This window comes from Ostrea edulis, chromosome 9, assembly GCF_947568905.1.
Source record: "Ostrea edulis chromosome 9, xbOstEdul1.1, whole genome shotgun sequence".
Taxonomy (NCBI): domain Eukaryota; kingdom Metazoa; phylum Mollusca; class Bivalvia; order Ostreida; family Ostreidae; genus Ostrea; species Ostrea edulis.
This window is the reverse complement of record NC_079172.1, coordinates 60,233,987-60,251,111: the sequence shown is the minus strand read 5'-3', so window position 1 is coordinate 60,251,111 and position 17,125 is coordinate 60,233,987. Positions and strand designations below refer to the sequence as shown.

General features: G+C 37.5%; 3 protein-coding genes across 4 annotated transcripts; 1 reads left to right on the top strand and 2 right to left on the bottom strand.

The window, feature by feature from the left end:
* Nucleotides 1–1,137: 1,137 nt before the first annotated feature.
* On the bottom strand, nucleotides 1,138–3,330 carry LOC130050576 (ice nucleation protein-like). Its single transcript, XM_056150802.1, has 2 exons — nucleotides 3,292–3,330; nucleotides 1,138–2,094 (listed from the first exon to the last, which is right to left on the bottom strand). Exons 1-2 carry the CDS (start codon nucleotides 3,328–3,330, stop codon nucleotides 1,138–1,140), a joined length of 996 nt encoding a protein of 331 aa, XP_056006777.1.
* On the top strand, nucleotides 1,186–7,880 carry LOC125657488 (membrane progestin receptor alpha-like). 2 transcript variants are annotated; one of them, XM_056149770.1, is made up of 2 exons: nucleotides 1,186–3,036; nucleotides 5,927–7,880. In XM_056149770.1, the coding sequence occupies exon 2, from the start codon at nucleotides 5,927–5,929 to the stop codon at nucleotides 6,953–6,955; it is 1,029 nt and encodes a 342-aa protein (XP_056005745.1). In that variant the 5' UTR covers nucleotides 1,186–3,036; the 3' UTR covers nucleotides 6,956–7,880. The 2 variants fall into 2 exon arrangements, with proteins under 2 accessions (XP_056005745.1, XP_048744021.2); XM_048888064.2 differs by lacking the exon at nucleotides 1,186–3,036 and having other exon boundaries at nucleotides 5,754–7,880.
* On the bottom strand, nucleotides 6,975–17,061 carry LOC125657490 (endoplasmic reticulum-Golgi intermediate compartment protein 1-like). Its single transcript, XM_048888066.2, has 9 exons — nucleotides 16,677–17,061; nucleotides 15,221–15,355; nucleotides 13,682–13,773; nucleotides 13,098–13,222; nucleotides 11,901–12,014; nucleotides 11,506–11,560; nucleotides 11,247–11,347; nucleotides 10,395–10,517; nucleotides 6,975–10,123 (listed from the first exon to the last, which is right to left on the bottom strand). The coding sequence occupies exons 1-9, from the start codon at nucleotides 16,694–16,696 to the stop codon at nucleotides 10,016–10,018; spliced, it is 873 nt and encodes a 290-aa protein (XP_048744023.2). The 5' UTR covers nucleotides 16,697–17,061; the 3' UTR covers nucleotides 6,975–10,015.
* Between the last annotated feature and the right edge of the window lie 64 nt (nucleotides 17,062–17,125).

The window sequence follows — 17,125 nt, the reverse complement described above, 5'->3', positions numbered from 1 at the left end:
CCAACAAAATTTGTAATAATATAAGGCATGATGGACATCCTTGTAAATACATACTTGCGACAAACTAACTGTTTATAAAAGGAGAAGAAAATTTGTCTAATTAGGACCACATAACTTTAAAATACCAAGTTATATATTCGCGCTGCCTGTGCGTACTTGCATCTACTGTATACGGGGTTATATTCGCCCCGTGTTATTTTCGCCCCTCTGCACATGTAGATGTTTTCTCCCCGTTTTAAAGTCGCCCAGACACAGTTGTGTTAAAAGAGAAACAAGAAAGAAAACAGTTTCCCCATGCAGTCTTAAATTTGTCCACTGACAACGAGAGTGAAAAGGGCTAAAATAAAACGAGGCGAATATTTCCTTGTACATGTACATAGAGTATGCAAACGTAGATCCAGGGGTGGTAACCGGGGGTCATGATCCCCAAAGTTTTTAGAAGAAAATTAAATATGGATATTTTGTTGAAAGGGCTTAAACGTGAAGGTTTATAAGTCAAATTAGTAATGACCCCCCCCCCCCCCCCTTTCAAATAATTGTATTATCAGTCTGCTCATGGCATACCGATAGTTCTTTATATAGGCATCGCACGTTACAGATGTTGATGAATTATTCTGTTTTCCATGATAAGATGTATCTACAGAGGCAGGTAAATTTTTTAACAACTTATATTAAAACTGCATTTGATCTTTTAATACAACACGTGTACAGTGTATGTAATGGAAATTTGAAACGTCCTTGCTGTAGAGGAATCTATAAAAATTCTACACAAATGCTTTACGTAGTCCAATTCTGTTATTTGTTGTTTTCCTCTTATCTAAAGATTGATAATTGGCGAATATCATACCGCACTGCAATCTCTTGATATCATAATATACTGGCATCGTAAGATGTTTAGCCATCAAATAATTGACCTTTGTAATGGAGAAGGCATCAGAAAGGGATGTGTATTATTCAGTTATTGTGATAGAGGTGGTCTTTTTTCTCTCTTTCTTGTTTTTCTTCTTTCCCCTTTTTCTTCCTTTTTAGTGCTAGTTCGTTAACAGTGAACAAAGACGTGATTGTTGATTGAGTTACCAAAATTAATCAATCGTCTCAATTTTGTAATTCCCTTTTTATTTTTGGAGAAATCAAATGTTATGTATAATCACCTTGAAGGCACGTATAACATTCTATTTTTCCTAGGTTGTTGGATTTCTGCCAGTCGGAAAACAAAGATTTATAGGAGAGTACATAGAGACAGTGGGAGAGTATGTAGACATTCACCCTCACAATGTCAGGAGTCCTGAGTCCACTCGTGTCTGGGGTCCTGAGTCCACTCGTGTCAGGGGACCTCAATCCACTCGTGTCTGGAGACCTGACTCCACTCATGTCAGGGGTCCTGAGTCCACTCGTGTCAGGGGACCTGAGTCCACTCGTGTCAGGGGTCCTGAGTCCACTCGTGTAAGGGGACCTCAATCCACTCGTGTCAGGGGACCTGAGTCCACTCGTGTCAGGAGTCCTGAGTCCACTCGTGTCAGGGGTCCTGAGTCCACTCGTGTCAGGGGACCTCAATCCACTCGTGTCAGGGGTCCTGAGTCCACTCGTGTCAGGGGACCTCAATCCACTTGTGTCAGGGGACCTGAGTCCACTCGTGTCAGGAGTCCTGAGTCCACTCGTGTCAGGGGTCCTGAGTCCACTCGTGTCAGGGGATCTCAATCCACTCGTGTCAGGGGTCCTGAGTCCACTCGTGTCAGGGGACCTCAATCCACTCGTGTCAGAGGTCCTGAGTCCACTCGTGTCAGGGGACCTCAATCCACTCCTGTCAGGGGTCCTGAGTCCACTCGTGTCAGGGGTCCTGAGTCCACTCGTGTCAGGGGACCTCAATCCACTCGTGTCAGGGGTCCTGAGTCCACTCGTGTCAGGGGACCTCAATCCACTCGTGTCAGGGGTCCTGAGTCCACTCGTGTCAGGGGACCTCAATCCACTCCTGTCAGGGGTCCTGAGTCCACTCGTGTCTGGGGACCTGAGTCCACTCGTGTCTGGGTTCCTGAGTCCACTCGTGTCTGGGTTCCTGAGTCCACTCGTGTCAGGAGTCCACTCTTGTCCTTGGGACTGTCTTGGGACCTTAGTCCACTCGTGTCAGGAGTCCCGAGTCCACTCGTGTCGTGGGACAGTCAGGGGTCCGGAGTCCACTCGTGTCTGGGGTCCGGAGTCCACTCGTGTCAGGAGTCCTGAGTCCACTCGTGTCCGTGGGACTGTCTGGGGTCCGGAGTCCACTCGTGTCAGGACCCCTGACATTGTGAGGATGATAGACATTAGGAGTAATTGTATATAGACATCAGAGGATAGCTAGTATACAGTACTGTAAATAGGTGTAGTATACTGTATATATAGGTGATAGGAGAGGGTTAGCGAGTGAATCAAGGTGGTTTTCAAATTATTATAAACCGGCATGTCATTGATCGTAAAGACTTTAATCAACACGTTTCTTTTATATCTATATTTTTTGACAAGCACTAGTGTGTCAGCTTACAATGTTTAAAGGTTTATTACTAACAGATCATTATTAAACATTTAGGACATAACAGCATTCCCTAGTGCCCCCACTTGTATGATGGCTTGTGTTTCTACACGAAAGGACAAAAAGACGACAGAACAAAAAAACGACGTAACGAAAAACCGACAGGACGAAAAGATGACAAAACGAAAGGACAACAACGAAATGACGACAGTACGAAAAGACGATGACAGAACGAAATGACGACAGGACAAAAAACAACATAACAAAATGACGATAACAGAACGAAATGACGACAGAACGAAAAGACGATAGAATGACAATTTGCATTTTGTCGTCTTTTCATTCCGAAATAACGGAAGGACAACATGGGACAAACAAGTCGCCATTATACGTTTCACCATGGCTTGGATACTGACCCTTGTGTAAGGGAGGTGTGACGTAATGATGTATCGCTGAGCCGGAGGGTGTATATAGCCCGGGTAATATAGAGAACAGTTCGGCCAGATCACTAACAGCAGCAGTCAGTAAGTCATGTAAGTAACCAATAATTTATCGCCATTTCTGAAAAATTGAATCAAACTGTCAGATTCATACAACTAAATTTTAGTCTTTGACGTTAAAGTGGCTAATCTCGGACTTTGGTATGTTTGGTGGTCAAACTTTGTAACCGTTGCAACACAGTAACTTTCTCGTAATATACAGGAGCGTAACAGAGTTTTAATGTAAAAGGTTGTAGGCCTATATTGCACGCATGCATTTCAAACACAGCAACGTTTTTAAAGAAGCACCTCATGAAGTCGGTTGGCATCCAAAGTTGTAAACGCCATTAATCTAGAAAACATTTGAAATTTAGCTTTACCATCAACTTCAGCAGAAATGTTTTGATTTAAAAATACAAAGCAATTCGTTTTTTAAAGGTTGTATAGAAAAAGAGTGCGATGAAATTCAATAGTACTGTGTTTGATATTGCCATATTTCTGGAAAAGGTGTGAAGATAAAACATTAATATTAAGAACACGCGTCACTGGATTTGTCTAAACACGTCAAACATGTAGATTCAGGGCGAGGGGGTAAAGCAAGCTTTTTACATCTCACTGTTTAGTTGATTTCTACGCTATTTGGGGGCATATAGTTTTTTTTATTCTGTCCGTCTGTCAGTTTGTCCGCAAAAACTTAAAAGGGACATGGCCACGATTTGAGCTGAATTTTCATATTCTATTTTTCCATGTTTCCTATGACCTTTAACTAAAGTATTTATAAAGGTCAACCAAAATTTTAATATCAGTGATAAATCCTTTCTGTTGGTACCAATATTGTTGACTTTGTGACCTTCACCTTGGCGTTTGATCTACTTTTGAAAAACTTTAACCTAGGTATAACTTTTGAATGGTTAGCGATAGGGCTTTCATTTTCACAAGTGTATTCCTTTTGACAAGAACTTTCTCTAGGCAACACATTTTTTACCTCACGACCTTGACTTTTGAAAAACTTTAACTTTGTCATAACTTTTCAATGGTTATTGATAGGGATTTCACACGTGTATTCCTTTTGACGCGACCATTCTTCATTTTGCATAATTTGTACCGCATGATCTTGACGTTTGGGCTACTTTTGAAATTGTTTAAAACTTTTTGAATGCTTGTGGTGGAATTTTCATATCTATACACGTGCATTCCTTGTGACAAGATCTTTCTTTTCCTAAGGTTTCATATTTCACGTGCATCCCTTTTGACAAGACCTTTTTAGTACCAGAATGTTTTACCTAATCCTGGGAGTTTGACTTACTGTTGACAAACTTCGACCTGGGCCATAACTTTTGAATGGTTAGTGGTAGGGTATTCTGACGTCAACATTAAATATTGTGTAGCGGTCAGCCAGGTTCGATCGCCGGTGGCCAGATAGCTCCGTTTGTAGAGCACCTGACTAAAGAGATTCAGGGGTCCCGGGTTCGAATCCCGGTCTGGTCCGTTGCATTTTCTCCCTTCCTCTTACATTTGGTGCCGTAGACCAGCCCCTGGAACTGACAGGTGAAAATACCTGCCAGGGGGATAAAGATCCTGGGTTGATGTCTTCAGGTGTGAAGACATATAGGGAGGGAGGCGCGTAACGGTCAGCCGGATTCGATCGCCGGTGGCCAGATAGCTCAGTTGGTAGAGCACCTGACTAGAGATACAGGGGGCCAGGTTCGAATCTCGGTCTGGTCCGTTGCATTTTCTCCCTTCCTGTTACAATTAATTAGTGAGACATTGCGAGCTGTCAAATGAACCGCAACATATTCTAAGGTAATCCGAGATTAATTCTAAGGGTTTCCATGAAATAGATGGACATGTAGATAGTTATATAATAATCTCAAAATTATGATTAGAGACTACATATTGACTCGCATTAATGGTGCACTTTTCATCAAAATTGAACCCCTGATGACTTCAGAGAATTATTTGAGAAAATATCGTATTATGCGACACGTGCATGTTTTTATGCCTCCCTAATTCGGGCATATAGTTTTTGGTCTGTCCATTTGCTTGTTTAAACCTTGGTCATATCTTTTGAATGGTTTGTGAAACGGCTTTAATTTATCACATTTGTATTCCCTTTCACAAGGGGGGGGGGGGGGGGGGTCTTCTTCAGGTAACAAAATGTTTTACCTCATGATTTTGGAGTTTGGCCTCCTTTTGAATTTTATTTTTACTTTGGCCATAACTTTTGAACGCATAGTGCTGGGGCTTTCATATTTATACACGTGCATTGCTTGTGACAAGAACTTTCTTTTCGTTCCTAACTTTTTGACCTCATTTCTTCTTTGGGAACTCCACTTTAGTGTTATGGACACCAGGATTGTTTAAGATTGATTGACTGAATAATGTTTATTAACGTCCATCTCAAGAATCTTTCATTCATATGGAGACGTCACCATTTCCGGTGAAGAGCAGTAAAATTTATGCTTATGCTCTGCGCTTACGGTCTTTGAGCATGGAGGGATCTTTATCGTGCCACATCTGCTGTGACACGGGACCTCGTTTTTTTTGCAGTATCATCCGAAGGACCACCCCATTTAGTCGCCTCTTACGACAAGCAAAGGGTACTGAGGATCCGTCCTAACCCGGAGTCCCCAAACTAAGAAAATATTCCATTTTATGACACTTGACGTAGAGATTTTTCTGGAGAGGGGAGGACTTAACTTCACATTAATGTTACGGATACCAGAATAAGATTTCAATTTCACAAGTATAACAGGCCTGGTCGATGGTGATAAGAATATGTTTTTCATTTCTAAATGGAGGGTTTTTAGGCCATGTGTTGCCAAGAAACGCTCTGCTCTGCACCACTCCCCAAACATGCATATATGGACGTCACAATATTTGTTTTGTTCAGAAAGCAGATCTACAGCCATGGTAATTTGATTTCCTCTTCTTCTTTTTTAAGATGGCGCTGTATAAAAAGACCCTTGATAAATCCCAAGTGCCCACCTACTTCCACGTGCCATTCATTGAGACTGGGTACCGATATCTCCACCAGCCATGGAGATTCTACCTGTACAGCGTCTTCTACAACAACATGGAAACTCTTAACGTCTGGACTCACGTGGTGGGTACGCTAGTCATGACGTCACGTCTTTACAAAGTTTCCGTCACCTTTGACCTCTGTGACCTGTACACGTGGCCATTGCTCACAAGTCTACTGTCATTCTTTGCAACATATCTTGCTAGCAGCTTTGCTCATATGTTCTCTCACAAATCAAAAGAAGTAAACTGCTGCATATTTATGGTAGACTTTGCATTCATCGGTCTCTTTGGATTCGGCGCCGTCCTGAACCACTACCATTACTCAGTACATGTTGACATTACGTCACAACAGCAGGTGCTCTTCACTGGTTCAGTTTTAGCAATTTTTTGTTGCGTTTGCGGTGCTGTTTCTAAAGCTGTTATACACGACCCCCACTCCAAGCACCGGAGCATTCTCACTGCCACCGGAATAGGTCTGTTGTATGTTTTATCCATAATTCCAATTGTAAACCGGATACTGAGTTCCGAGACAACAGAGGGAATCTATCACCACAGTAAGCAAATATTCAACATGGTTGCCAGTGGATTCTTTTTCTCATCCCGACTTCCAGAACGACTGTTTCCGGGTAAGTTCGACTTCTTTGGAAACAGTCACCAAGTTTTTCACTTGCTTATGATCCAAGCCTCCGATAGTCACGTGGATGGCATCATTTGGGATATGCTATTCCGTAAACTCTTCCGCCTCCCACGGGTAACAGCCTCGTTCTGGAGTACCTTCGGTCTCATTGCAATTATCGCCATGGCTGACGTTTTTATCATGCACCGTTTTTATTTGACATTCAAAGACAGACTTGTCCATCAACGTTCCATTCCACACGTAAACAACAATACAATTTTTGAAAAAGTAACCAGGCATTATCCTTCTTCACGTGATAATTCCACTGAGTAAACAGACAAATAAAATAAAAGACTTAAATAAAAAGTTTATTTCAACAAAAAACATCAAATACCTGGTCCCACTCCCATAAATAAAGTGTAAAGCGATGTCTTGAAACTCAGTTTCTGAACGCTGTTCTTTACAGTGTACATACCCTAGTATGTTTGGGTTGAAATAAAATTGCAATTCTAATTAAAACAAAATGTGGTAATATGTAACGTTATTACTTTTAATATACATCATAATAAATTTCTGTCTTGTGAAACTCACAACCTTCTAACACTTGTTCAATATTGAACATTGTGTTTCTGAAAAAGTATCTTATTATTATACATATGGTGCAATCTGTCTCAACAAAAACATGTATATCCCCAGCCTGATCAGAATTTGTAATAATAAACTATTGATGCCGGGACTTGCTTTGTGACAAAACGGAGACAAATTGCTTCTTCAAAATATTATTCAGATCTTTCTGTATAGAGACAGCTAAATGTAGGTCAATACCCGGTGAAATGGACTCGCGTGACCACCTACCCCCTGATTTCAGATTTTGTCTTCATTAATCCTATATTTTCCTTGCTAAATGGGTGAATCTTGTAAACAAATAAAATTGCATTCATATAAGTTTTAGAACTTGTTTCCTATTCATCATATAAAAAAAATCAAGTTTGAAATAGCAAAATATATATCTTTCAATAATTAACATGCAGTTTACAACTGTTTCTGTATTTTACATACATATGCCATATTAAAGTACCACTAGTAGACACTATCATGTATATCTTGCTACCCTTTCATCCTAAATTCACATCTGCTGCAATATTCCCATGACACCTGCTGATCTTTTGTTCAGTCCAATCACTACTCTGTATGTTATTTGTTCTCATATTGGAGTGTCTTGTCTACATTTTATAAATAAAAAGAGATATATCTATCATTTTATCATTATTTATAGAGTACACCTGCAGTCTTCTAATTATATCTTGCATTGCTCTGATCAATGAAATGTTCCACTGCTGTTTTGAATCTGTTCTATAAACATTACGGTATTGTGGTATCTCACTGAGATAAAACAGGAGTCTTAAAACTCTGTAATAAAACTATAAGGATGTAAATATTGCATTATTGGAAGTTTTCAAAGTCAGTATGCTTGTATCTTACAAATTAATAGATAAGTTGAAAATTTCACATAATTCTACACTTTTCAATATTTCTAAGACAAATTGAATGTGGGTTCATGAAGCACTGTTATTCACGCCAGAGTCAATAAATTTAATAATGCATGGGAGTCTGTAGACTGAAAATAATAGTACTAAAGAGAAATTTTGACTTATCACAGTAACTGGATATGAACAGATCTAAACAGTCATCTCAGATAGAGGCAACATATTCAGCAGCAACATTCCATAACAATATTTCCCAGTATTGCAAAAATCATTTAACAAACAAACATCTTGGAGGTTCAAACAGTCCAACAATCTCCCATACCAACATAGATATCTTAACAATCTCTGAAAATAAAAATATATCTGTACAATAAAAACCCAGAAAATACTGCAGGCATATATTTATTGACGGAATCAAATTTACCCTAGATATCAATCCCAGCACATATATCTGAACATGAGCTCCACACAGATATCTGAACATGAGCTCTGCATAGATATCTAAACATATTCTGCTGTTACAGCTGAAGCTCTGCACAGATATCTGAACATGAGCTCCACAGATATCTGATCATGAGCTCTGCACAGATATCTGAACACATTTTGCTGTTACAGCTTGATTCTGCTTTTACAGTATCATCTTCACGTATAAAACTATGCACACTTCGTTTTACTATTACTTCTTGTAAGTGCAGAACTTGATATCAAATAACACTGGAAAGCATAAATCTACAAAATTGTTGAAAGCCAGGGAAAAAAACTGGTCATCATTAAATGTACAGATACAGTATTCTCTGTGATTGGAATGTGATAAATTTCTACGAATATTCATCTATCTATATATCTATCTATATACTTGTTGGTAACATTTACATTTTGGGGTTATCACCCATTGACTATTGGTCTTGCACATGTGCATGCATTTCTATTGTTCCCAGTTAACAAGAGAACCACAAAAGGTACAAAATATGCCCATCATCATTATCAGTTCAAAGTTCAAGTCCAATATTTGTAACATTACAGGAAACTGAATTTTATAAATGTAAACAAAAAATATCACCAGTGCGGGGTAAATTGTACACTAGATGAGGCTCACAAAACTGCATTAATCCTTCAGTGTGCATTTCTTCAATAACCAAGAAAACACTGATTTTATAAGGTCCTAGCTTCACAACTTGCATTGTAAATCAAATATCACATAAAGGGGCATAACTCTTGCAAAAGTTGGTAAAATGCAACAAAATCTGGAGGAACTCTATTTCAATTCAAGTTTCAATGCAATCTGTGAACGCATAGGTAAAAATGCAGAAGACACACAGACGGACAGACAGACACCACTGTACCATAATGCACTTGTCCAAAGAAATGCTTTAAAACTAGAGTGTTTAAAAGTCTTGCCGTGCTGGCTACTTTGTTAAGAATTGTTTCCATTTTGGCAATACAAATATTATAATATAAAGGCACACAAACAAAACAGAATCAATTGTTTAAAAAATGATGTGATAATGATTTGTCACATGGTATATCTAAAAATATGAAAATATCGCACTCGATATTTCAGTCCTACATCCACCTTTAAAATCTCTGATTTGCATATCATACTCTTCCAACAAAATTATTACATTTATACCAACAACCACTCAGAGATATGGCATTCAGTGGATTTGTAACATAACCTCATAATAAAAATGGGAAAAAAGAGTCATACAAATTGGAGATAAGAAATTAATTCAAATTGCACACAAATGCTGACATCACCACAGTATCCAACATTTCTATAGCACCCTCACAGTCAGAGTATACCAAAGTTCGTAAACTTTCACAGCTGATGAAACAGTCCATTAGTGTATTCTGATGACTAGATGGATGTGGTGAATTTTGTAATCAGAACTAGTACTCCTAAAGATCAACTGAGTTTTCCGATCTCGAGCTTCCTGAAGACTTCAGCTGCCGTGAAGATGCAGGAATCAATAATCCCAGCGACAGTGAATGTCCCCCCAACAATGGCACAGACCTACAGAAATGACAACAGAATTTACTGTTAGTATGTGCCCCGCCCCCTTAACCTGACCAATAATGCCACAGACCTACAGACACCAGAATTTACCGTTAGTATGTGCCCCGCCCCCTTAACCTGACCACCCTGGCAATAGATCCCATGTTGCAATAAATTTACAACTAGCAATAAGGAAATAATTTCATAGAACAAATGCTGTAGAAAATTTGTTGTATTTTGTCAAAGAAACTTTTCCCCGCAAACTAACTTTCAATTCAAAATTGTGTACCGTAGTAAGGAATGTGTAGAATGGCTTTCTTTTTTCCTTGTATCGGACAGTAATGGGACTGAGATCATACCGAAACCAGATTGCTGGCATCATTCGACCACCATGGCCATACTGAATAACATCCTAAAAAAAAAAACAAATTCCATTTACTCAAATACACAGTTCTACACAATACATAGAAACTACAATAAATTAAAGAATGAACAAACAGACTTTAACCAAACAAAGAAACTACAATCAAACAAACAAACAAAACAAGAATTCCAGGTTACTTCTGCATAATCATAATTCATTAACGGTTTGAATTATAAAGACATCTTCATACAATATAATGTATATTGATACATACATTTCTCTGTTTGACTTACCCTATCTGTGTGAAACTTACCCTATCTGTGTGAGACTTACCCTATCTGTGTGAGACTTACACATCTGTGTGAGACTTACCCTATCTGTGTGAGACTTACCCTATCTGTGTGGGACTTACCCTATCTATGTGAGACTTACCCTATCTGTGTGGGATTTACCCTATATGTGTGAGACTTACCCTATCTGTGTGTGAGACTTACCCTATCTGTGTGTGAGACTTACCCTATCTGTGTGAGACTTACCCTATCTGTGTGAGACTTACCCTATCTGCGTGAGATTTACCCTATCTGTGTGAAACTTATCCTATCTGTGTGTGAGATTTACCCTATCTGTGTGAGACTTACCCTATCTATGCGAGACTTACCCTATCTGTGTGTGAGATTTACCCTATCTGTGTGAACTTACCCTATCTGTGTGAGACTTACCATATCTGTGTGACTTACCCTATCTGTGTGAGACTTACCCTATCTGTGTGAGACTTACCCTATAAGAGAACGTATACTGGTATGGATATCGTAAATTTCCCCGAGAATCCTCATACACAGACGGGACAATTTTCACTATGTAATCATGTGTTGCTATTGCTGAAAAGAAAAGATATACAACATCATTTCATGTCAGTACCATCCAGTAATAAGCATTCAGCAACAAGTGATCTCCCTTTACATGACCATCAAGACCTCCCTGTTACCTTTCCTCAGTCCCAGTAATGAACAACTTGAGTTATTTCCCTCGTATTTACCTTGTGATTTTGTTTTATCCAGGCCCTCCAATGGATTAAATGATCCTGATACATCCTGTAAGTCAAAATGTCAAATTACATGAATATATGACTAGTACATATCAAGTTTTTCTTACAGATGTGTGCTTGTAGAGAAAGAGATTTTTGGTAATGTTTGCCTCATTCCCAACACCCTGGGGGTGCAGGAGTTCTGAAATTTACAATTTATGTCCCCTTGTCCCAAAGATGCTTCATACCAAATTTTAAATGAACTGGGATGGTAATTATCAAGAAGAAGTTAAAAATGTTTAATTGTTAATGCAGACCAATTGCAATAGGTCACCTGAGTGACTCGGGTGACCTAGCAAAAATTCATATAGGATTATTCATACAAATCTCTCTCTGGATCCCCTTACCTTTCCCTCCTGTAGATCCATCCCAAACCGGACTTTGTGAATGACGTGGGTCATATCTGGATTACCTGGCTGTTCCTCTGCTGAGTGTGTGGAAACATGAAAATTACCAGGCACCTGTTAGTGTAGAAAGGTCATAGGTCAAACAAGTGGTCCATCGGCAAAAATGTTCACCTGAGTTACATTGATCTCACAGATAAAAAAATCTCATTCATGTAAGAACATCATTGTGGGAACTGAATGTCAATATACGAAATCATAGCCAATTAGTCTCACTGTTATTTGGAATATTAGAATGTTTTTCCTTGTTTAAAGCTAAGTTGAATCCTTTAGAATGTTTTCCATTGTTTAAAGTTAAGTTGAACCCTTATCCAATGTGGCCCCATCCAGAAACTGGGAGGAAAAGTTTTAACATACTTTAATATACATGTACTTGACATGGCAGTTATAGTTTCATGTCAATCTGACAATTTATTTTATTTTTTTTACAATTTTATTACATTATCAATTTCTTGTAAATGCTCAGAAGGAACTGCACCAACACTACAGAGGAAGGAAGCAAACTTAATTTTTTTTTTGAAAAAAAGCCCAAGTATTTATGTCCCCGGAATTGAAGATTCTGGGGCATTTTTTTTTTTGTCCTGACAATCTGGTTGTGTGTCAAAAGACTTGAACATGGATTATAGGTTTTGAAATACTTATAACAAGGTCTTTTTCAAAACTGCCTAAATTGAAAAATCTGTGCAACAATGGACAACCTTGTGACTTTGACCCACTTACTGAAATATCACTAGCTGCAGTTCTGTAAAATGAAAATTGGTTTTGTATATCTGTAAATTTGCTAGATCTGACTTCATTATAAGTATTCTTTAAAATAAAGAAACATGAGAATGTTGCTGGGAATTCAGAAAAACTTTGTTATATTCGTAATTTGTGTTCATAATAAACAAGTTTTACTGCACATTATGTTGTCATAAAAATCCTACACTTTGATCACAGATTAATACGCTTAGACCACAGATTAATATGATTATTATCTGCATTACACACAGATGTTACCAGCCTTATGAACCACAGTTTGTAAATATACTTGACCAGAGATGTCATAGTTGCTGTTTGTAAATATACTTGACTAGAAATGTCATAGTTGCTGTTTGTAAATATATGTGACTAGAGATGTCATGCTGTTTGTTTCTTCACCTTGTTGATAAGGAAGTGAGATTCCATCCTGCAACCATTTCCTTCGTTGACCTCAAACTTCTGAGTATTGTCTTGAAAGCCCACTTCATGTCTTCCCATATCATCTTGTATGTCTAGTCCTAAATCTACAATCAGTAAAATTAACAGTCAGTTACAGTAACAATCAGTCACAGTAATAATCAGTAACATTCAGTCAATATTAGTAGTATCTAGATATCATTGTGACAGCAAGCATTACAAAGGACCCTACTTTGTGGCAGTATTTGCTAAATTCAAGGTTCATTATTCTTTCAAAAATAGGTCAAGAAAGCTCAAACTTTATCTGTAACCCATTGACATAATAATTCAATAGCTGCAGGGGTAGTCAATAAAAATCTGGTAAATGCACAGGATGATCACTATAGGGCTTTGCCTTAAAGTCATTCAATACAGTTCAATGAAGTTCCTTCATAATTTCTCTATTAATATTGTACTAAACAGCTAAGTTTTTCTGTTCAAACATTCTTCACATATCCATTTTACACTAATGTCATGCATTGTTGCCATGACAATTAAATTATTTGATTGTGGTACACCTGACTTACATTTACAGTTTAACTTGGGTATAGTGAGGTTGATGAAGACAGGAATTTTCTCTGAGTGTTTCACAGGATCCTCTACTGTCAATTCACTAACACTGAAATACAAATCTCTAAATGTCAATTCACTAACATTGAAATACAAATCTCTAAATGTCAATTCACTAACACTGAAATACAAATCTCTAAATGTCAATTCACTAACATTGAAATACAAATCTCTAAATGTCAATTCACTAACACTGAAATACAAATCTCTAAATGTCAATTCACTAACACTGAAATACAAATCTCTAAATGTCAATTCACTAACACTGAAATACAAATCTCTAAATGTCAATTCACTAACACTGAAATACAAATCTCTAAATGTCAATTCACTAACACTGAAATACAAATCTCTAAATGTCAATTCACTAACACTGAAATACAAATCTCTAAATGTCAATTCACTAACACTGAAATACAAATCTCTAAATGTCAATTCACTAACATTGAAATACAAATCTCTAAATGTCAATTCACTAACACTGAAATACAAATCTCTAAATGTCAATTCACTAACACTGAAATACAAATCTCTAAATGTCAATTCACTAACACTGAAATACAAATCTCTAAATGAATTTCTGAAGATGGTCTCTCTCTCTCTCTCTGCAATCTGTTTTATAAATTAAAGAAGGAGAGGGGAGGTATGTCTCAATCACAGTTTCAACAAAAAAGCTTTATAGCTCATGTGCAATACATAATGTGAGTACATAAAAATTTGTATAAAGAAGTGAAATTGAAAGTACCAGAGTAACAGGGATAACATGTTTCTGAGTGATTAAATACACATTCTCACACAATAACCTCCATGTTCTTGATCTTTGTGACATCTGGGGTCACACAGGGTTTGACATTTACTTTTCTGAGCACTAGACCAGTTGGGCTACTTCAAATGATTTTTGTTATACCTGACCTTAAATCCACTAGCCCCGACCAACTTTCCAGAAACTGATAGTTTCTCCATATTTAAATGTACTTAATTCAAATGTCAAACATTAAGTCTGCATGAACGAAAACGTATTTAATTGTCTCAAAAAAGAGCTTTAGTCTCTTCATTCAATTTAATGCATTGAGTGGATGTCGTAAAACATCACTTCCGACCGCGACTTATTTATTAGAACTAAAAATTGAGATTGTGTCATCATGCGACTCGCAAACTCTACAGTTATTCTTTTTTCAGTCAAGAATAAAATATGTTATAGTTTAAAGTAAAGTTTCTTGTTTATTTTTTCAACACGACCATTCGGACTAGTAAATCGACATTTTACCCGACCGAACCTATCATTTAGTAGACTCAGTTGGTCGGACATGCCTTAGTGTCAAACCCTGTCACAATAGGTCAAAGTTCAACATTTAATTTGTACAGATCCCTTGTTAGTGACATGGGGTCATTTCATGCTTCATTCACAAGATCAACTGTAAATTTTCATCAATGGACACATGTATTTGCAATAAAATAATCCCATATCTTTCAATTAACTAAACTTCAGGACATACACATCATGGGTGATGAAGAGGGAGAGCTCTGACAGAAACAGGAACAATATGAAGAGGACGCTGCTGATGGAAATGCAGGCTCCAGTGATTGTTGGCTGTGTCAGATCTTTAGGAACCTTCCTGTAGATGTCAAATCTGAAATACGAGTAGATACACAAGTCAAACTATATATAGATCAAGCATTCCATCAATAAACTTTCGCGGTCAAAACTTATTCATGCTGGTGCCAAATTATGAACACCTAGTGATTAAGAGAGTAATGAATAGAAATTTTACAACCTTTCATTTATTAACCAGTATTCTCTTTTTCAGAAAGAAATAACTGCCTCCCTTTTTAAATTTGCTGCGATACAACATTTTACAGTGTAAAATTCAGTGCAATATCAAAGATTCCATGTGCAATCTCTTGCAAACTGAATTTTGATCCAGTATATGAATGCAATTACCTGTGTGCCAGTTGTATCTTGGCTAGTCAACCACCTTGTCATCTTATTACCATGTTTTATTTAAAGTCTTTCTATTGTTTTATCATTTACTTTATACCTCTTGGAGGTCTATCTTTGATATATTATCATTGATTATTAGCACAAACATTGTACAGCGCATAGAAACTATATGTAATTTTGCGCTTTATAAATGAATAAAATAATAATAATAGATAATACTTTACAAAACATAAGTTTGATCTTCAACACATTCTTCCAAATACATTGGTATTAGCAACATTTACAAAACTGATAGAAAAATTTCTGCCTGGTTACATTGAGTTGTGGTAATGACAGAGGCCTATGCATACAATGCAATAGCTACACAACACAATGAAAGCAGGTATAACTTTGCAAACAAGTCCAGTACCTTGATCTCTAAATTCATCAGCTATGTATAGCTTTGAACAGCTATATAGCTTTATCAAGTCATTTGGAATAGCTTAATCTAGCTTTTTTGAGAATGAACCAGTATGTTATATCAGTAAGTCCATCCGTGCATAAATGATATTCACTTATCAATGCATATATCTATATAACTAAATATGGATATTGCACTGGACCTGGTAATTGAAGGTAATGACTGCTAGGATTAGACTAGCTAGGTGTGTGATAGCACTGGTTAATTGACTATGGGATTAGGGAACAAGATCATAGTGAGCGTATTTTTCACTACATTATCCCAATAAAAGCTTGTCCATGTTTATGGTTGCATTTAGTGATCGAAGTGAAATTGGAATCGTGTCACTTTATTTAAAAATGACACCTACTATCATTGACCCACGTTGCATTAACTTTTCAACTGCTACACCAATTTACATTTATGCTTATACAGATTTTGAAGCCCTGTTTCTGTTGTGAGTGCTACAAAGATATGCATAGATGCATCTGTCACAGAGTGATACAATTGTATCGTTTCATCAAGTCTTAAATTCTCTTTACCAGTGAAATGATACAGAACATTTAAATACCTTCTAATGTCGAACTGCATCTTGAAGGGGGAAAAAGCCACACAAATCTACTGCATGAAAGCTGACAACAGTAGTAACAGCTGCCTTCGGGATATGCAACGTGAAAGGTTTACAACGGAACCGGAAAATGCGTATGCGAAGCTATTTCATTGGTCTGTTAAAGCGACGACAATATTAAAACTGGTAACGCTCGACCTGAAATCTCCGGTCGCATCGAAGATGGTGTTAGTAGAAATTTTCAATGAAGAAATAGTTTGAAGGAACAATTTTAGATTTAAGTTATTGGAGCTGTAGCGATCAGACAGTAAATAGCTCAGTTGGTCGAGCACCTGACTAGAGATTCAGGGGGCCCGGGTTCGAATCCCGGTCTTGTCCATTGCAGTTTCTCCCTAAAATTCAATGCTGAAAAAGATATTAATTATTGAATCTTACACGGATGTCATCAGGTA